The sequence below is a fragment of the Lipophrys pholis genome (assembly GCF_963383615.2).
Source record: "Lipophrys pholis genome assembly, chromosome: 21".
In the NCBI taxonomy this organism is placed as follows: domain Eukaryota; kingdom Metazoa; phylum Chordata; class Actinopteri; order Blenniiformes; family Blenniidae; genus Lipophrys; species Lipophrys pholis.
Window position 1 is genome coordinate 9362226 of NC_137649.1, and position 18075 is coordinate 9380300.

The 18075-nt window shown below is 41.2% G+C and overlaps 1 protein-coding gene across 1 annotated transcript in view; it reads right to left on the reverse strand.

Annotated features, from left to right (window-relative positions):
* Window positions 1-747: 747 nt before the first annotated feature.
* Window positions 748-18075, reverse strand: part of usta (uronyl 2-sulfotransferase a) — a 48238-nt gene continuing 30910 nt past the window's right edge. The window contains exons 3-8 of the mRNA XM_080491337.1: window positions 16588-16743; window positions 10410-10489; window positions 10159-10312; window positions 3557-3654; window positions 3299-3456; window positions 748-2593 (exon numbers count right to left, since the gene is read on the reverse strand). Coding sequence (XP_080347463.1) covers window positions 2301-2593; window positions 3299-3456; window positions 3557-3654; window positions 10159-10312; window positions 10410-10489; window positions 16588-16743 — 939 coding nt within the window. The 3' untranslated portion in view covers window positions 748-2300. The remainder of the gene's footprint in view (window positions 2594-3298; window positions 3457-3556; window positions 3655-10158; window positions 10313-10409; window positions 10490-16587; window positions 16744-18075) is intronic.

Genomic DNA, 18075 nt, shown 5'->3' on the forward strand with positions numbered 1-18075 from the left:
AGTTATCTATGCCGTATAATACTACGATATATATGCCACAAAAAAGGTAACATATGAGAGCTCTAAATTTGAGAAGAAAATTGTTTAAAACTAGTGAGCCTATCTGTCAATGCAGCAAGTACATTTTACTTAAATCTAGATTTAAGTTTATACTGTAAAACCAAGGACTGGAAAATAATTAAATAACTTTTAAAACAAGCCGAATCATCTATCATGTCGAAATAGTAACATTTTAAATTTTGGCAACCACAACAATCCATTTCGTTAAACCTCAACTAAGTCTTTAATTAGCTATTGTATGACAATGTACATCCATCTGCACAGACAATTACCACTGAAATCGTGAAAACGGCATTTTTTTTTCCTATGTATTTCTGAATGTTGGATTCAGTCTGTTTGATCGGTCTCAAACAGAGTAAAGGCATTGTTATCAAATTCACTCCCGTTGCAGGGATATGGTCATTTTAGCAACTACGTTTTACTACAGCCTAAAAAAAACCCCAAGAAACTTCCTCCTTTTTGCAAACAGATCCACTGAATGTCAGGATCGGACGATTCGCCCCGGAGAAAAGGTGTAGCATGGTAAGAAATAATATATACTGAATCAATCGAAAGTTGTATATCAACAAGAGCTTTTTAAATTTTCTGAACACAGCAGGATCAAATCTTTGGTGTAATAAAATTAGAACCATTTTACGCAATATCAAAAGCAGGATTGTCACATACACAACACAACAAACCTTCTTCAAGTGAGGCAGAGACTTTTTCTGCAATAGTTAGAGGACATTTATTGACTGAAAAATGCATTAGTTGCTGATAACCAGTTTTTCAGCTGTTGATGTGAACTCATTCTAGACACCCTTCATTCAAATGCCCCCCCCCCAAAAAAAAATATATATATATATTTTCAAAGCCACCAAAATTAGAAATGATCAAGTTATTAAACAATGTTTTCCTTCCTGAGAGATTTATCTGGAATGCAAATGAATACAAAATAATAAATTAAACTGGCAAAAAAAAAAAAAGGAAACAGAACATAAACTATAACAATGAAAAATGTACATACAAATGAGATTAGGATGGAAGGTAATACGCAGATGATGATCACATATTAGCTTATGAGATATTTTCTGGATGATTCTTACAAGAGTGATGAAAACATGCACTCTGAGAAGCTGCTGGAATATTTTAGCATCAGCTAAGACTGGTAAGACTTCACACACTTCCATGAAAACACATTGATCGATGAAACCTTCTCGCACTTTGTAATAACCAAGCTAAAAATTACGAAGGACATTAGTTTCCAGTTCTGACCAAATCCCTCATTTTGCCAAATAGTTCAGGCCACTTTGAATAAAGTGCCGCGTATTTTTGTAGTTTTGTAATGGATCGCAGCAGAAACATTGATTTTTGGCACGCTCAACTTTGGATCACAAATTTGGCTCCACAAATGCGTTTATCATTCCACTCTTACTCCACTTAAGAATGACCTGTACCGAATATCACATCTGCACTAAAATACACTGCTGGTTTGGTCAAACTCAATCATTCATGCACACAAAGTCGGAATTCTTTGAATTCATAATTGAGTGCTAACAGTTTAACCCTCATTTATACCTAATAATAGTTTACAAATTAAACAAAATGTTACTCTGCTGTCTCGTCACACAGTTACCAGAACTCTTCATGAAGTTTGCCTCTTTTTTCTGGATAGCTAATATACATACAAGGCTTATGGCACGTTTTAAAGTCATGAATATCATGTCCCAATCCAGCTTTTAGAGCATGAACCATTTAATAAAATACCAACCGCTTACTTGAGCAAAGTCTCTGCACATTGATCCTGCAGCAATCACCCCAACAACCAATGTTTAGTATATTTTCCAACATATTCAACCGCTCCCATCTCATGCCAATCTCTCCTGGAGATTAAAGCAACGACAGGTTGTATTCGCAAACCCCGAAACAAGCTCAAAGAATATTTGAATCAAACAGTCCGAGCTTGAAATGATTTCCCGCCGTCCATGATAAAATAGTTTAAATAGCACACGTCTTTCCTTCCAGAAACCCTCCAATTCCTCAGTGCTGAGCCTGCCGCAATGGGAGCCAATCTCAGATGGAAAACAGAACCTGCATAACACAAGTGTCAGGATACACCTGAAACACACCTCACAGTTATTGAGATTGCTGGAGGACAGTGAACGCTCCCCTTGGCCCCCAGGCCGCTTCCAGTCCTGTTCCCGCCAGCTCCATCCCAACAGCCTTTGTTCTGGCCACGCCCACTGTTCCTCAACGCCCCATTACGATTGGACCAGCCAGCTGTTGGCATTCTCCAGGTCTGTGTCCAGCTCCTCGTCTTCTTCCAGGGGCTCCTGCGTTCGACGGGCCAGCTCTTGAAGGAAGGCAGGGGGATAAGCAGGGGGTTTGGAGATCGACTTGAGGCCGATTTTTTTCTTCATGAGGTGGAACTGGTTGCGGACAAAGTCGTAGAACTCATACTCGTAGCGCATGTGGTGGTAAAGCACCTGCAGGGCCTCCAGAGTGGGAGTGTGTTTCCGCACTGTGCCCGTCATGTTCCCCATCTTCATGAAGTCTGCAGGAAGAAAACACGTCAGACATACAGGCAAATTCAAATATTTCTTTTCTCACAGGAGTGTCGTAATTTTATTTAAAACAAAAGGACGGCATCTTAAGAATTTGACATGTTCTCGTGATGACCAGAGGATTAATATGACGACTTATCTGGCACTTGTGTGATTAGAGTAAGTCCGATAGGAATACTTCTGCCCTTCAATCACACACTGTTACCAATTCTGGCCAAAACTGTCCTTTCCCAAGCAAAGTGTAAACATTTCAAAGAAAACACTGAAAACACCAAAATCCAAGTTAAGATGTCGGCATGAAAGCTCGCTGCCTTGTTGCTCACTGACATGTTGTCAGGGTGAGTTTGCGAAAACATGCACAACGCAACAGCCAGAGGAGACTTTTTTTTTTGTTGGGACATTTCACTGTATTTTGTCTCTGAAAGTTTAATTAAACTTGGTCATATGTTGAGATTGTAGTCATTTTCTCTGGTAATTGTTTTTGTGAAAATATACTCATTTTCATCACGTGTACTCTGCACCACAAACAAAGAAAAACGTTAAAGTTTAAATCTAAAAGTTACTGTGGCACTGTTTTAGCCACCCACTCAAACCGGAATTGGCTGTATGAGACCCCTGAACCGACACGTTTGTGGTGTCTTATTTTTTTTCTAAGAAAACATCCATTAAATATCCATTTGCGAAAGTGCACCTACGAGGACTCTTGAAGATGTCGAGTACTCCAGTAAAGTAATGAGGTAAGAGCCTCTCCAACAGGACCAGGACATCCTCCAGCTCCTCCAGTATGCCGACGAGGAGGTAGTTCTCCAGCACGTTCTGTTTGGCCTTCTCCAAAGCCCATACTCCTGGCTCTCTGTGGGGGAAGGAATGGAAATGATCAGTTAGACATGATAGAAACATGAGCATTATGAAGAAATGTTTTATCATGAGTCCTTATAAAAGGTCCACGAAACCTGCACTGTGGATTCTGTCCGCAGAAATAGGGAATGATGTAGAAAGCTCGAGGGTTGGAGCACTCTGGGTAATTCTCTAGAATGCACACGTTGATATCCTGAAAGCAGACAAACACAAATAAGTCCATGTTTGCTTCTCGTTTTGCTCTGCGTGCACAAATCTAAATAAATCAGCAACATAATGACTTTCCTGCACCGCTAGAGGGAGCTCTTCACTTGCACTGTGGTAAATTCATGCTGACGCTCATCAAACTGAGAAGCCAAAGTGCTTTGTAGAACAACATCCTGTGCACAGAGATAAGCTGCCCCTTCACCTAAACTGCACCCAAAAGAAAATCATATCCTGTAGTTTCGTGTCAGTTCGTGTTGAGCTTGCAGAAAAGACTGCAAATTTGAGGGACTTTCATTATAAAGATGTCCAAACAAGACTACAAGTGATTTGTGAACTTTGAGAACAACCCCTGATTCAACATGGGAGCCATTAAGTAATTGAAGGGTTGAATAAAAGAGGGGAAAGACTAAAAACACACATGCAGGAATGAAGGTGATTGGCCACTGAGAGCTAAGGAACCAGCAGTCAAATCCATGTCAGGTGACGTAAGCCTTACGGATGGAAACGAGGCCCGAGCAACAAAACATTCAAGCACACGAGGAATGACTCAAACGCGCACGCACGAGGTGAAAGGTGTTAAAAGATCGGTTGTACCGCAAGACAAAAACATCTAAAAGTGGAAGCAAATCGAAAGCATAATGATTACGCCAAAGCTTGCCCTTTAGATTTATGCCACGATAGGGTTGGAATTGCTGACTTAAAACAGAGCAATTTGTCAAAGCCAGCACCGAGGCCAGCGTGGTGCCTCACAGAGATTATTTTGACTCAGACACTGTGAGAGACCCAGACACGGGGTGCTGAGGGGTGTGACGTGACGGGCCTACAGGAGAACGAACACAAGCAACCGGGGTCAGCGTTTCAAAAACAGACTCAGACAGGAAGCGTTAACTAGACGATTGTGGCTGCCTTTTCGTAGCTGCTGTATTTTCTTCATATCACAACTAATCTAGGAGGTTAATGACATGACATGTCAGCATTAAAAGTGTTAACAGCCACATCGATAGTTTTTTTTTCCTTTTGAGATCATTTATCCTGTTAGATTTATCAGGCCTTCACAAAGAGGGGTGATGATGTGAACACGGCTTTTTTTTTGCCTCCTGAATCAATTCACAGAAAAAGAAAAGGTTTCTGAAAACCTTAAAAAACCTTATTTACATAGAAAGAAATAAGTAGGATTTCAGTGCTGGGGGGGGGGGGGAGAGAAACTAGGCAGATTTGACACGAACTGAGTAGATACAAATCAATAAAATCACGCTTTTATTGATTGAATGATGAAACTAGCTTCGAAATGAAGTGATGATAATGCCGACAGTCTTGTCAAAGACACACTGAGAGAAAGACCAATAAATCCTTTTTCAGTGGTGTCTACTGCAGCATTAGTGTGAAACCCTGCATGCATGAACTGGAACGACACATTGTTCACTCGGTCCGTAATTCTATTAACTCGCAGCTGAATACTGTCGTACAATTGTGCGTCTGATTCGCCAAGCAGCTGCAGGGTCTGTTTGAAGTTCATGACTGAACTTCTGGGACCAGGAGTTATTGGTGATCAGTGAAGCAGAGCAATGGAAAAGGCTCTTCAGAGAAACCAAAACCAAAGAGGAAACTGGAGCAAAGAGTCAGCATTGTATTTTTGTCAGTGTGTATTGCTGTTGTTTTGTTTTGTTTTAGTTCAAATTTAAGTCATCCTGTCTGGAATTATTGGAACAATGAGTGCGATGGTGTATCCACGGCAATTAACTCGGAGTGAGTTTCTTTGCCCCAAACAGATGTAATAATGAAAAAAAAAAAAAAAGAACTATTGTGATGGTTCGCGCTGTGCGGGGTAGACCACGTGCTGTGATTTCAGTGGAAACTCGAGTTATCGGTGCAACTTAAACTTTAATGCAACACGGTCACAGAACATTTCACAATTGCCCCGTTTACACATGCAGCGAAGCCAAAAAAGCTCCCAAGGAGACCGTTAGCAACCAAATTAGAAACAGAAAGGGAGAAATAAGTTGAGAGCCAGAAACGGAAAAATGTGGACAGGAAGTGACACGTGTGCCGGCGTTCCCTGACACACACATCCCATTGCCAGGAAGTCCCTCCTCTGCGTTGCTTCGACACAAGACCCTCATGTCTCCACGTTAAGGGCACTTCTGGGACTCCAGCCATGACTATATACAACTGCACACAATCAAATGTACACACACACACACACACACACAATATACGCTCTCTTTGGAAGGGTCCATTAGCATTTCGAAGAGAGGTTCTGTATGCACACTCGGACTTATTGTTCCTATTCTCGCTCTGTGGATTCGACCAACCGAGCGCTCACAGCGACTGTAGCAAAATGGACACTAATCTCCACAATGGTCTCCCGTTTCAATGAATGGGTCGCAGACTGAATTCAATCAGGAGTAACCGGTGACGTAAACCTTTCCCGTGGGACATCTGGCCTTAGTTTTCACCGAGGAGCATGGGAGCGCTACGTTCAGGTCAAATAGCGTCGAAATCCACAGCTCCTCTTTTGTTTTGCCACCTGGTGGCGGTAGAAACAAACCGCAAATACGCTTTAATGAACCTTTTGAAAATAGTGGGAAATGCTTGTTTCTCAACAGTAATACTAAACCTGAAACATTGGGTATGTAACTATAATAATCACTCCGTTTTTAGAACTGTTTGTGGTTTCTTTCAACTCCGCAGCAAAATATATGTCTCTTTGATCAACTATAATTAATAGTTAAATGCAGATTCTCTGGCAGTGGAGGGGGAAAACGGATTTAGTTATTTGACTTTTTAAGGGATCAGTACTGCAATTAAGTGTTTATTTTTATGAAACGTTTTTTTTTTCCATTTCAGTGCATTTTAACTAAACTATCAATTTTTTTTGTCCTTCAAAACAAGTCGGTTTAGGGTTTTTAGTGTGTCACTATATCAATGTAACAAGATGTAAAGGGTGAAGATGACATATTAAAACAGTAAAGAACACATCATTGATGAAGGAGCAGATTTAGACCAGCAAGACATTGTCCTTCCATGACAGAGAACTATTCAAAGATAATATCTAAAAGAACCACAAAACTAGTAGATTTGTGTTATTTACAATAATTTCTCTCTTTTGACAGAAAGGAGGCGTTTATTTGTCACATCAACCGCTCTAAACCAGCCAGTCAATCTTTCACCAGGCACGCTCAGGCATGACTGACATCTGCCGTCATTCTGTGTGATTACTGTGGGAATCTCATCTGATCCGACAAGTATTTTTCAATAGTGAAAACGACAGTGTTTTCTCTTTCCAGCTTTAGCACATCCACTCGATTACTTCACAGATATCTCACAAGTTTACACATGTCCGAACATTGTCGTATACACACAGACACAAGGCTCAGTCACTTTTTTACTTGGGGCAATGACATTCACAAGTTCGCTGTACCAGTTATATATCCCCCATTATTGCAGAGAAAGACATAATTCATAATTCCTTGTGACAACTATGTGCATGTGTGTACACTCAAGTGTGTATACGTCAGGGGTTTAAGTGACCAGAGCGTGCCTTTGTACATTGTAGTGTACGCGGATGTAAAAAGGGGAGTGGTTAACTGACGGAAAATCCAAGTGGACCACAGGAATGTCACGTGCGTCGGGGTCCCTCGGCCCCAGCGAGCAAACTGACAGTGTTCTTTTATTGACACCTCTCGTACGCAGCCAGCTCGGGGCAGGCAGGGTTAACGCACACCAGGCAGGGGATTTATCCGCCGCTGGTCTGAACTCTCGTACTGTTGAAATGGCAGCGTCTGAGAGACACTCCGGAAAGCCAAACTTATGAGGACATTTTCCTCTAATCTCCCTCCCACATCCCACAATGAAGCCAACACAAGCTTGATTTTTAAACCCGGGTTCAGTCAGGCAACATGAACTCTCAATTAAGAAATAACGTCTCAAGCTGAAGGCTCATCTTGCTTGATCAGTCCGGTCGGCATTAACGCTCACTCTGTTGGACTAAAACCAATTTCACATTTGACCTCTGACCCTCGGCATAGAAAGCAAAGACAAACCGAAGCTCAAAATCCTTTTCACTTGAGATGTATTTACTGTCTTTCATTTGACTTTACCAAGGCTTGAGTTCATACCTCTCATCCTTTCACTTTCCATAACGGCACCTTTTTAAAGGTTTTCTGACTTAAAGAGATCTTGTATCATCAGACTGAAATGCTGTGGTTGCTGCATCAAAAACAAAGACAGGTATTGTTGATTTTTTTAATTAGATTTCATTTAGTGGGAGACATTTTTGGGAGACGGCAGATAAAATGAAAAGAACATCTGAGAAAAACATTGATTTACTAAAAATACGCTGTGTGCCCCTTCTATGTTAAAAAGAAAAGAAAAAAAAAAAAGGCTACACGTGCATCAAAATCGTAATTGGCAAAACCCCCTTCTGACAGGAGGTTTTGGTCCCCAAAAGTATAGGTCACGCACGCACACGCACGCACGCACGCACACACGCACACACGCACACACACACACACACACACACACACACACACACACGGGTCACAGGTAAAAGCAACACGGCCTCCCCCCCGCCTCCGCCTCCCCCTCCCCATAACTGTAGCGAGGGGCCCCCGTGGTCTGCATACTTTAATAACTCAACTCACATGGTCTGAAACTCCAGGGAAAGCAGTGCGATACTTAATTACACCCAGTCAGACTCAAGCCAGAATGACATTCACTCCTCTACTTAGCCCCTCAGTTCAGCGCTCGGCTCACAGACACTGAAAGAATCGACTTTTCAGGATTTGATTATTATTATAAAGTGTCACACGGGATCACTGTTTTCACCTGCGTCCTTTTTTTTTTTTAAGTTCCTAATAATTTGAATGTTGTTTATCTCATATCGAGGGGGAATTCCAGTCCCACATCATACTCAGGACTGCCAACTACACCATTTATGACCAACTCAAACTGTATTTAAGTTTCTCCTCCTCTCTGGGAAATATACAAAGACATAAAAAAAAAAAAAAAAAAAAAAAAAAAAAGGGCCGTTTGAAAATGGTATGCTGTGTAAAATGCGAGATGAGCTGCTTTTGGTATAGTGCTCCAGGGATAAATATCTCTGCAAGGCAGCTGTAGGATACCAAGTTTCTGATGTGGTGACTCAGGTCTCTAATTGGAATCATAATCAGGTTTAAATATTGGGTTAAGATCAGGCTCCTACAGCCATACAATTTCCAATCCTCCCTCCGAGCAACATCACATGTGGAACGTCTTCAAAGAAAGCAGAGTGGCTTTAATATTTTGCTTATATTATTGAGTTAAAGAATTTGAAGATTGTTTCAAGACATTAACAAACAGAAATAAACAGTTCTTTAAAAAAAATTGAAAAATAAATAAAAAATCTGGCTCACAAATGTCAGTGGGATTATTTTTCCCTTTAGGATATAATGCAGTGGAGCAAAAAGCATCATTACTGTTGCTATGCTCAGCAAACATTCCCGAGTCTATATGCCTCTGTAATTACAGTCTCCATGATGGCGACACCAGAATAAGACATCAGTACACAACACTTCATTTCATGCCTCAGCAAAGCATCAGGTTAGAAACCCTGGAACCAGAATCCTGCACTTGCAAATGATTCAGTCAGTAAAATAAGCTGCGTATTTATGACAAACACCGAACGTTTAGTCACATTTCACACCGTAAGCATCTGTGGGATCAATTCAGCCAAGGTCGATAAAGACTAAATGGACTTGTGTGCACTTGGGGGTGGAGATGGAGGACACATAGCAGAGGAAGGCTCAAACATAAAGTGTCATTTCGTGGCCACTGCTATTCTTGGGATCACAACAACATTGTAACCGAATGCGGCGTCTCTGCCACAACTGACAGCTGCTGTTTACAAGTGTGTGGTTAGAAGTGCTGAAATTCTGCTGATGCTGTGTGTGTGTGTGTGTGTGGGGGGGGGGGGGGAGTAACTAAACATAAACTACACAAAAAGAAAGGAAATTTGTTCCTCACAAATGTGGCAACCTTTAAATGGGAAATAAACTTGCGTGCCTACAGCTTGAGCTTTTGGCTTTAAGGCTAAGATGGCAATCTTCAGTGAGTTTAGACAGGATTATAGGTGTTAGACAAGGGTCAGTAAATTTCACATAAATTATATATATATATTTTTTTTTAATCATATTTTCAATTGGAGTACAAAGTACAGTTTGACAAAAATAGTAAAATGGTTTAAAATCCTCAACACATCCCAACATGTTACTACTGCTTTTCACTCCTGATGATCCCAGTAAGTTAACCAGGGATGAATCTAACCATGTGTTAGTTGCTTTGAATCACAATGATTTACTCTCAGGAAGTTGCTTCATGAGTTGCAGCGGGTTAATTGTCAGCGGTTTACAGTTTGAAGCAGTTTGGCAGAAGGTGCGGACACACAGCTTTAAATAAAGAAGGAATGAAGGTTGGCTGTGTCAACAATGAAGAAAACCCTTTAAGTTCTCACCAGGTATCGCTCGTCATCTTTCATCGATGGAGTCCGGATGAGGTGGTTCTGCTCGCCTCGCCAGTCTCCGAAGCGACGGAAAAAGTAGTTGGAGATGAAGCGGTTGATGGGGTCCCTGATGATGTTGATGTACACAGGTTGCTCTACCCTGAACCTGACAAACAAGCAAGCAAACAAACAAACAAAAATCACTTCAGACCTGAATATTTAAGACAAGTGCAGTCATGTTGTTGGTCGCTGCAGCGCCGTACCGGGTGAAGTTGAGATAGTGAACATGTCGTGTGTAGAGGTACGGCTGAGGGATGATTGTGATGTTCTTCATGAGATCCACCTAAAAAAAAAAAAACACACACACATCAAATTGATGAGCCAAAAACATCTTCTGAAGGTAATTCAAGGTGAGATAAATTAACCAAAGTTATTCAAATGTAATAAATCTGAAGGAAACTCAAGAACCCCAATCTAATTACGGTATTAGATAGCAACAATATAATCCTCATGACACCAGACAAAGTTAAAACTGTGGTCCTCCTGTACTTTGAACAATGCCCCATTACTTTAAACACAGACAAAACAGCAACTATTCAAAAAGTATGAATAACCAGGTAAAATAAATAGCAATAAATTGGTTCATAAGTTCACATATTTGACTGTTAGTTGAATTGAGTGGCAGTGTTTTGTTCACCTCACAACACCCATCACCACCGATGTAGGGAGCTACAGGCATGTTATTCTCAAGAAAGCTAAACTTTCTGAAGCTGTTCTTCCAAGTTTCTTCATCCCACGGGGCCAACAGTAGCCAAAATAAACTCAGAGCAATATCAGAGGAAAGTCAGATTCAGTACAGATCCTTCGCATGAGCTCTTTGAGTGAAGGCCACGCAACGGAATCCTAATTCTCAGTCATTTCTCACATAAATTGTTCCAGATTGGAGTGATTGACGACGTGAGATTTAGACATCCAACTCACAGATGTAAATAATAGACACACAATCTAAGTCATTTCAAAGTTTAGAAAAATGTCATAAATCTACATAATAAAAAGTCAAATTTCTTGTTAATCTTGGTATGATTAAGAGACCATGCCTAAGCATTAGGGTAGTTCTTATTTTGAATTATTATTTGGAAAACAATTGGTATAAGTTATAATGTAGGACTTTAAAATGGGTAAATGTCAGAGATTGTTGCTTTGCTTTTTATTTTTTAAATAACCTGAGGCAAAACAACAACAACAATAAAAGTACATGGTACATCCATCAAAAGTAAACCTTACAAGAGTCTAAAAAAAAGACTTTATACTATAGATTGTCCTGATCATCTTAACGCCTCGACTCATGTTTTCCAGCGACATTCATCCTGTCCTCCATGTTTCAGGACCTTCAACCAGTGAGGAGACAACAGCATATTCCAGAGACAAAGACACAATCCTTTCAAACAGTGATTTCCAACTGGCGGCCGGCGACCCCAAAAGTAGGCAGCGTCTCTTTATAAGGGCAAAAAAATCATTGTCCTGTTGTTTATTCACATTTCTTAACAGAAGGTGGCGATAATGCCTTGCAATGTGGATTGACAACTGCTATTTTACACTGTAGAAAAAGATTGACCAAGTTGGTTCACATTACACACACTAAATGAGCCTGGTGCAACCACAATAATATTATATATGAATTATTTTATGAGGAGGACAATGGAGGAAAGAAACGTCGTCGTTTTCGGGCATGTCAATGAATTACGCCATCAAAACTGAAGTATCGTGAGGATTTTGTTTTTCGAATTTGTGCAGAGTTTTAATCAAATTTTAAATAAAATTCAGTTAATTGAGCATGAAATGGATCGGTTCCGTGTATACATTCCATCACGTGTGTGTTGGAACACTGTAATATCGTATTAAACTATCTGGTGCCGTTCAAAGAAAGAGGAAAGAGAAAGAGGCTGGGGCGCGAGGCTAACAGAAGGTGACAGGCACGAATCCTGCAGGGGCCAGGTTACACTGGAAACATAAGCAAACACACGGAGAAGGAAAACGTCTGAACGCCACATGTAGGGAATTAAATCTCCCTCTGTTGTCCAATATGACACTCAGGGACAAATCAGAGCCAAATAAACATGGCAGAGAAGCCATACACATAGGAAGATGAAGAGGAGGGTTTATAAGTAGCTAATGCCTTGAAAACACTCGGCTCCAGAGATCTACAGGCTGTAATTTGTATTCTGTGATTTCTCGTTTACTGGCCAGTCCTTTCGTTCTGTATGTTTCTTATCCGTTATGCACCTGAGAGCTTTTATATAGAGCTTAAACCATATATATATATATAAAAGGTGTTTTTTTTTAATGAATGACACAAAGCAATTCCTGAAAAGGCTCCTTGTGGTCCACTGGAACAGGACTGCTGGTAGATCAATGTCACGGCTGCACAGTCTTCGAGGGTGACTTGTGGTCACCGAACATTTCACAAAATGAGTTGTGGGGAAACGAGAAACTTCACTAAGCTTCTTTGACCATTTAGGAAAAGGGAACGAAAGCCTCCACTTCCATTTCTTTGGCATGCAGGTGAGATTCAAGAAGCAGCTGGATGTGATGAGTGAATGAGCCACAATTGTGTACATGAGGGACGTGAAGCTGACCTGAATCCAAAGGAACCGCTGGGCGAATCAATTATTTCAGATGAGAGAGATGGGAGCAAGCTGGATGTGGAGGGGAATATATCAGGTTTGTAGAAAAGTAGCTGGTTTTGACACACTAATAGACATAAACGGACTCATAAGGAGGGAATGATGGAAAATGGAGTAAAAATTTCATAGAAATGGAGTGTCAATTTCATATTTGAAATATGATCATTTTCACAAATAAATGACAACTACTTCAAGTACCGTAAAGTATTATTGATGCTGGCAACATGTCTGCGAGACTGGACCCAGTCTGTACAATTTAAATCACTTCTCTATATTAAAAACCTCTCTGGCCCTGAGGCAAAGATCAGCTGGAACCATTTCAATGTCCTGCTCTTATAAACTATGTATAGGCACCTGTTATGTCATAGCAACACTATTTGGATAGGGACAGTAATATGTATACTTGTTTATGTACACAGGGCAGTTAATCAGAGGCCCCAGTCAGATTCGGGCTTCACACCCGCCCTCTTTTCTATAAACTCAGTACATTTCCACTCACACTCCTTGGAGTTTCTGTTGACCTTTTCTGCTCTTGCATGTGAAATTGAAAGCTTTCACAAGCACTCCTGAGCATACAGTATTAAAGCACAATAGTTGTCTGTTTTATCATTTAAATTCTACACTGAAAAAAAACCTTTTTTCTTTTTTTTTATGTTTATCCCCCTTGTTCTCTCCCCCACTGCCAGTTGATGTGCAGATGCTGAATGCATTTGGGACATTTGGCGAGTTTGTGTGTTTTCTGACCCACCCCCTTGGTCTGTCTGGCCAGACCCCCCCCCCCCCCCCCCCCCCCCCCTCACCCACCCACTTATTAACCAGGGGAGAAAGTGGAGGACAGTCTGAGATTCCAGGCATACCTGCAACCCCCAACACCTCCCCCTCCTCCTCCTCCTCCTCCTCCTCCTCCTCCTCCTCCTCCTCAAGCCCTGGTGGTGTCCTCACAAGTCTCATCAGGGGAAACAGACGAGAGTCCAAAACCACACCAAGCTTTAACTGCTGCCCCGGGTTTAACTTCATTCAGCTTGTCTCTACATTGCTCAATAAAAGTGGATAAAAGCCCGAGCATTTTGCAAGCCTATGGAGCTCCAGGTACACCAGTGAACAATCTTCCTACAAAAACAGGTATTTCAAAAAGTAAAATAATCATGCACAGTGTAGAGGTGTGAAGCATCCAAATAAATCCAACCCTTTTCAACAAACTCAATAAAGTCTGTGTGCGAGACAAAAAACAAACGTCTATAAAGCTGTTGCGATGCAACAGCTCCACTTCTTGAAGATCCACAATAGCCATGAAATCAGAGCATCTGCTGCATAATGTTTTGGGCAAAACAAAATCCCAGACTGATGTAAACAAATGCACAGAAAAGAAGCAGATTTTCTGTCGATGTGAGTCGCTGCTAATGAAGTCGTGTTTCTCTTTTCTTCATCCAGGAATTGTTTATATTCTTCTCCCCCGGACCTGGCAGGGACAGATGGGTCACTATTCTGTCTGCCTGACGCTTGCAGGGGCTCTGCTGAGCTCCAGACCAACAAGGCACCTTCACTCTGTGGCAACCCACGCAGGAGGCATCGACCCTGGGCACAGCTACTGACGCACGGGTGGAAGAGCCGGCAGGAAAACACTGCAGGCCCGAGCCAGAACCACAAGTGATGAGACCAGCATCTCCACACACACACACACACACACACACACACACACACACACACACACACACACACACACACACACACACACACACACACACACACACACACACACACACACACACACACACACACACACACACAGTCTTGAATAGGCTCCCTCCCCCTCTTCGAGCACACACTGGAATGCGCACGCTCGTTCTGAGAAGCAACGCTTCGAGCATTCACAGGGAATTAATGAGACTAATTGTGTTCAACCACCGTGTGTGTGTGTGTGTGTGTGTGTGTGTGTGTGTGTGTGTGTGTGTGTGTGTGTGTGTGTGCGCGTGTGTGTGTGCAGCCAGCCTTTAGAGTTTTCATGAATGGGTAAACAGGGAACTGTTTCAATATTAGCATTAACATTTACATCAAATCGCTCAGTTTAGCGTCGTCTGGAGAAGTCAGCCATACTTACTCTGTCAGTGTCATTGCGTAAGAGCATGAGAGTGTAAGAGTGCATGAGTGTAACGCACAAACACATGACTGAGTAACTTTCTCACCCCGATGGCTAAAGAAGCACCACACTGCTGGTAAATGTCACGGACCACATTTCACGTCCATGTTACTCATACATGACTCATGCATGCTGCGTACTACTTCAGGAAAACAAGATTGCAGTAATCAGTGTTACTCAAGTCCAACATCTTCATTTTGAAAGTTTTCTTTACTATCTGTGGATAATGGCTGTGATCAATGACACCTCTGGATACAGGCTGTGTAAGTTTAGTTACCGCAGCAACATAAGTTGTTGGGAAGAAGTTGACGTCAGTAACCATTTTAACAGAACTCAAATCTTTTTTTTAAATAAATTCGACCTGATGGTGTAGTTTTAGATAGTAATTATCTTAATTAGTGTATATTTTTGTGATTTCTGAAAACCAATTCATGCAATAATCACATATCTCACAATCTGTATTTAAACATATACTCTCAGTGAGATAAATTTGACAAATCTCCGTAAAAGTTACTGATTTTGTGTACAGTGTCTGATCAGAAGGAGTGTTTCAAATTGTTAAATATATCAGGCTGGGAGAAAAGTGCACCGATCTCAGCATGAAATTCCATGCATTACCTGATCGTTTTGTCATTATTAGTAAGAAACAGGAAGTGATGTGGAACTAAATATAGTCAAGTGCCCGACTAAAGTTTTCAGATTATCGCTGTTTTTACAGTTAGCGCATGTTAGAAAGAGTTCTAAACTCTCAAAGCTTATTTAGTAATTAAAATGATGTTCCGTCTTATGTCAATATAACTTATCTGGAATTGTGGGTTTTTCCCTTTGTGTTTTCAAGAGAGTGACATTTAAACTTCTTACTTTGGATTAGTGTTTTTGCAGTGTAATCCCCGCTGGCACTGAGCAGCACTTGTTTCTAACACTGACTTCAAAACACTGTCAGTGGTTTTATTTTTTTTTATTTCAAATGAAAACACTTTTTCCCCATTTAAAGGGCAACAGTTATGTCCTCAAACTATTCCAGGAAATAATAAAAAGTGACTCTGGTCCTTTAAGCCTTGATCTACACTGAATGAAACAGAAGCTTTCAATGCTGCTGCTGCTGCTGCTGTTGCTGACATTGACCACAGGACAATTCAATCATCTATGATCATTAAGTTGTAAACTCAGAAGGGACAATGGTGATTTCTGTGAGGATCTGAGTTGCAGGCATGTCGATGATTCAAGCTTAGCTGGACTGCATTATATTTATATGCAAATAACAACTTATAAAGCATCAGTTTAGGATTCAATAACCACAGAGTCCCACATGGAGCAAAATTAGACACATCAAAGTGAATTAAATCACTGAGGAGGTCACAATATCTGTGTAGCTTGTCTGTTTTTCCACTAAAAGGATCAAATACGAGTCAAATATTAAATGTCAAATTATTTTACTGTTGCAGGTTTGTAACCCCCGCAGAGTCTTGGTTTAAAGACATAAAGTAAAACAACCGGTGAACCGTAACAATCAAATTGATGACATGTCAATCATTTTCACATGTGAATTTTAAGTAAAAAAATAAAATAAAATTCAGTAAAATGTATACATCCATAAATGTGCCGTCTTGTAGATTTTACCTGTTCATATTTTGTGAGCCGCGTTTTGTTGTGGATGTCAGAAGAGACCAGGGTGAACTGGTGTTTCTCAGCCAGCAACCTCAGTAAGATGACCACCGTCCGGCTGCCGCACTTCCCCACGCGGTTATAAACTACCTGGCTGGGGAACGGGAGCACCTGGGAATGAACAGACGCACAGAAAGCGGGAGAAAAGAGATAAATATATTAAATCTAAGACACATCTTTAGATTGTTATTGACTATTTCACAAAATTATGGCAGTATGAATCTATAGGAAGATATTTATTTGTTCATGGATGTTTTAAAAAACATGTTTATAAAAAGAAATAAAGACATATCACATGTATAATAAAGAGTAAATTCTCATTTTACTCTTCTTTCTTGACCTGTTTATCACTTCCCGGGACTCGGTTGACCCCCCCGTGAAAAATAGCAACAACAAACGAGAGGCCTGATATAGACCTGCGTTCCTCGTGTTCTCATTTCCTCGCTGAGCTTAATGAGTCAGACTTTGCTGCCGTTTCAGCGAAGTGATCCTGACGCACATTTTTAACGATTTATTGCGCACGCCCAAGCTGCAGCGGGCTCCTCATGACTCACCAATTAAACGAGAAGCTCAGCCGCGATTCAGATGCTCGCATTAGGTGAATCTGAGCGTTTCTCTTGAAAAACAGAAGTGTTACTTTTTCTTTGGAGGGAGGCGGCGGTTGAGGTTGACATGCGTATTGAAAATGAGAATCGCTTCGGCACGCGGGCGGCAAGAATGCACTAATTTGACAATTATCCCCGAGGGCCCATGAGGTTTCCGCCAGTGGCCCCAGAAGAATGAAGGCTATCCAAGCATATTTAGCAGAGCGAGCAGGAGTGAGAGAAAATAGGGGCCAGTTAAAGGATTAATGAAAGGATGGGAGAGACGAGGCCATCTGGCAGAGTTCCTTCAAAAAAGAAAAAAGTTCAGCCACGAAAAGTACACACACAGGTCAGATCGTCTCTGCCGTCGCTTAAAAAAAGCTTCCATGAAAATCCTGAAAATCAGATAGGAGACACATTTCTATTGACGTTCCCGGTCTGGAAAAGGGAGTTTTGAAAGAGTTCCTGGAAAAAAAGTCTGACTGGCTTAATGACAAAGTTCATCGATTGAGAGCAACAAGTTAAGTGACAGACTATTTACTATAGACATCCTTAACACGCAACTAGTTGTTTCATGTTTCCCTTCCTCCTGAAACATTAATCATCTTCAGGTGGTATCAGCGCTGATGTCAGTTTCCACATCACGGCGCTTACCGTGGCCACACATACACGCTGATTCTGTCCCGTCTCTGCCAAAAGCAGCAGTCCCACCCAAGCTTAGACACAGTAAAAACAGCAAGGGCCTCTCTGAATGTTTGCCAAAACTCAGTGGAAAGACAGAGAAAGTAACAGCGGGATGGTTATTGAAGTAGTCAAAGGGGGAGAAAGATATAATTGAAAAAAGGAGGAGGGGGGATTC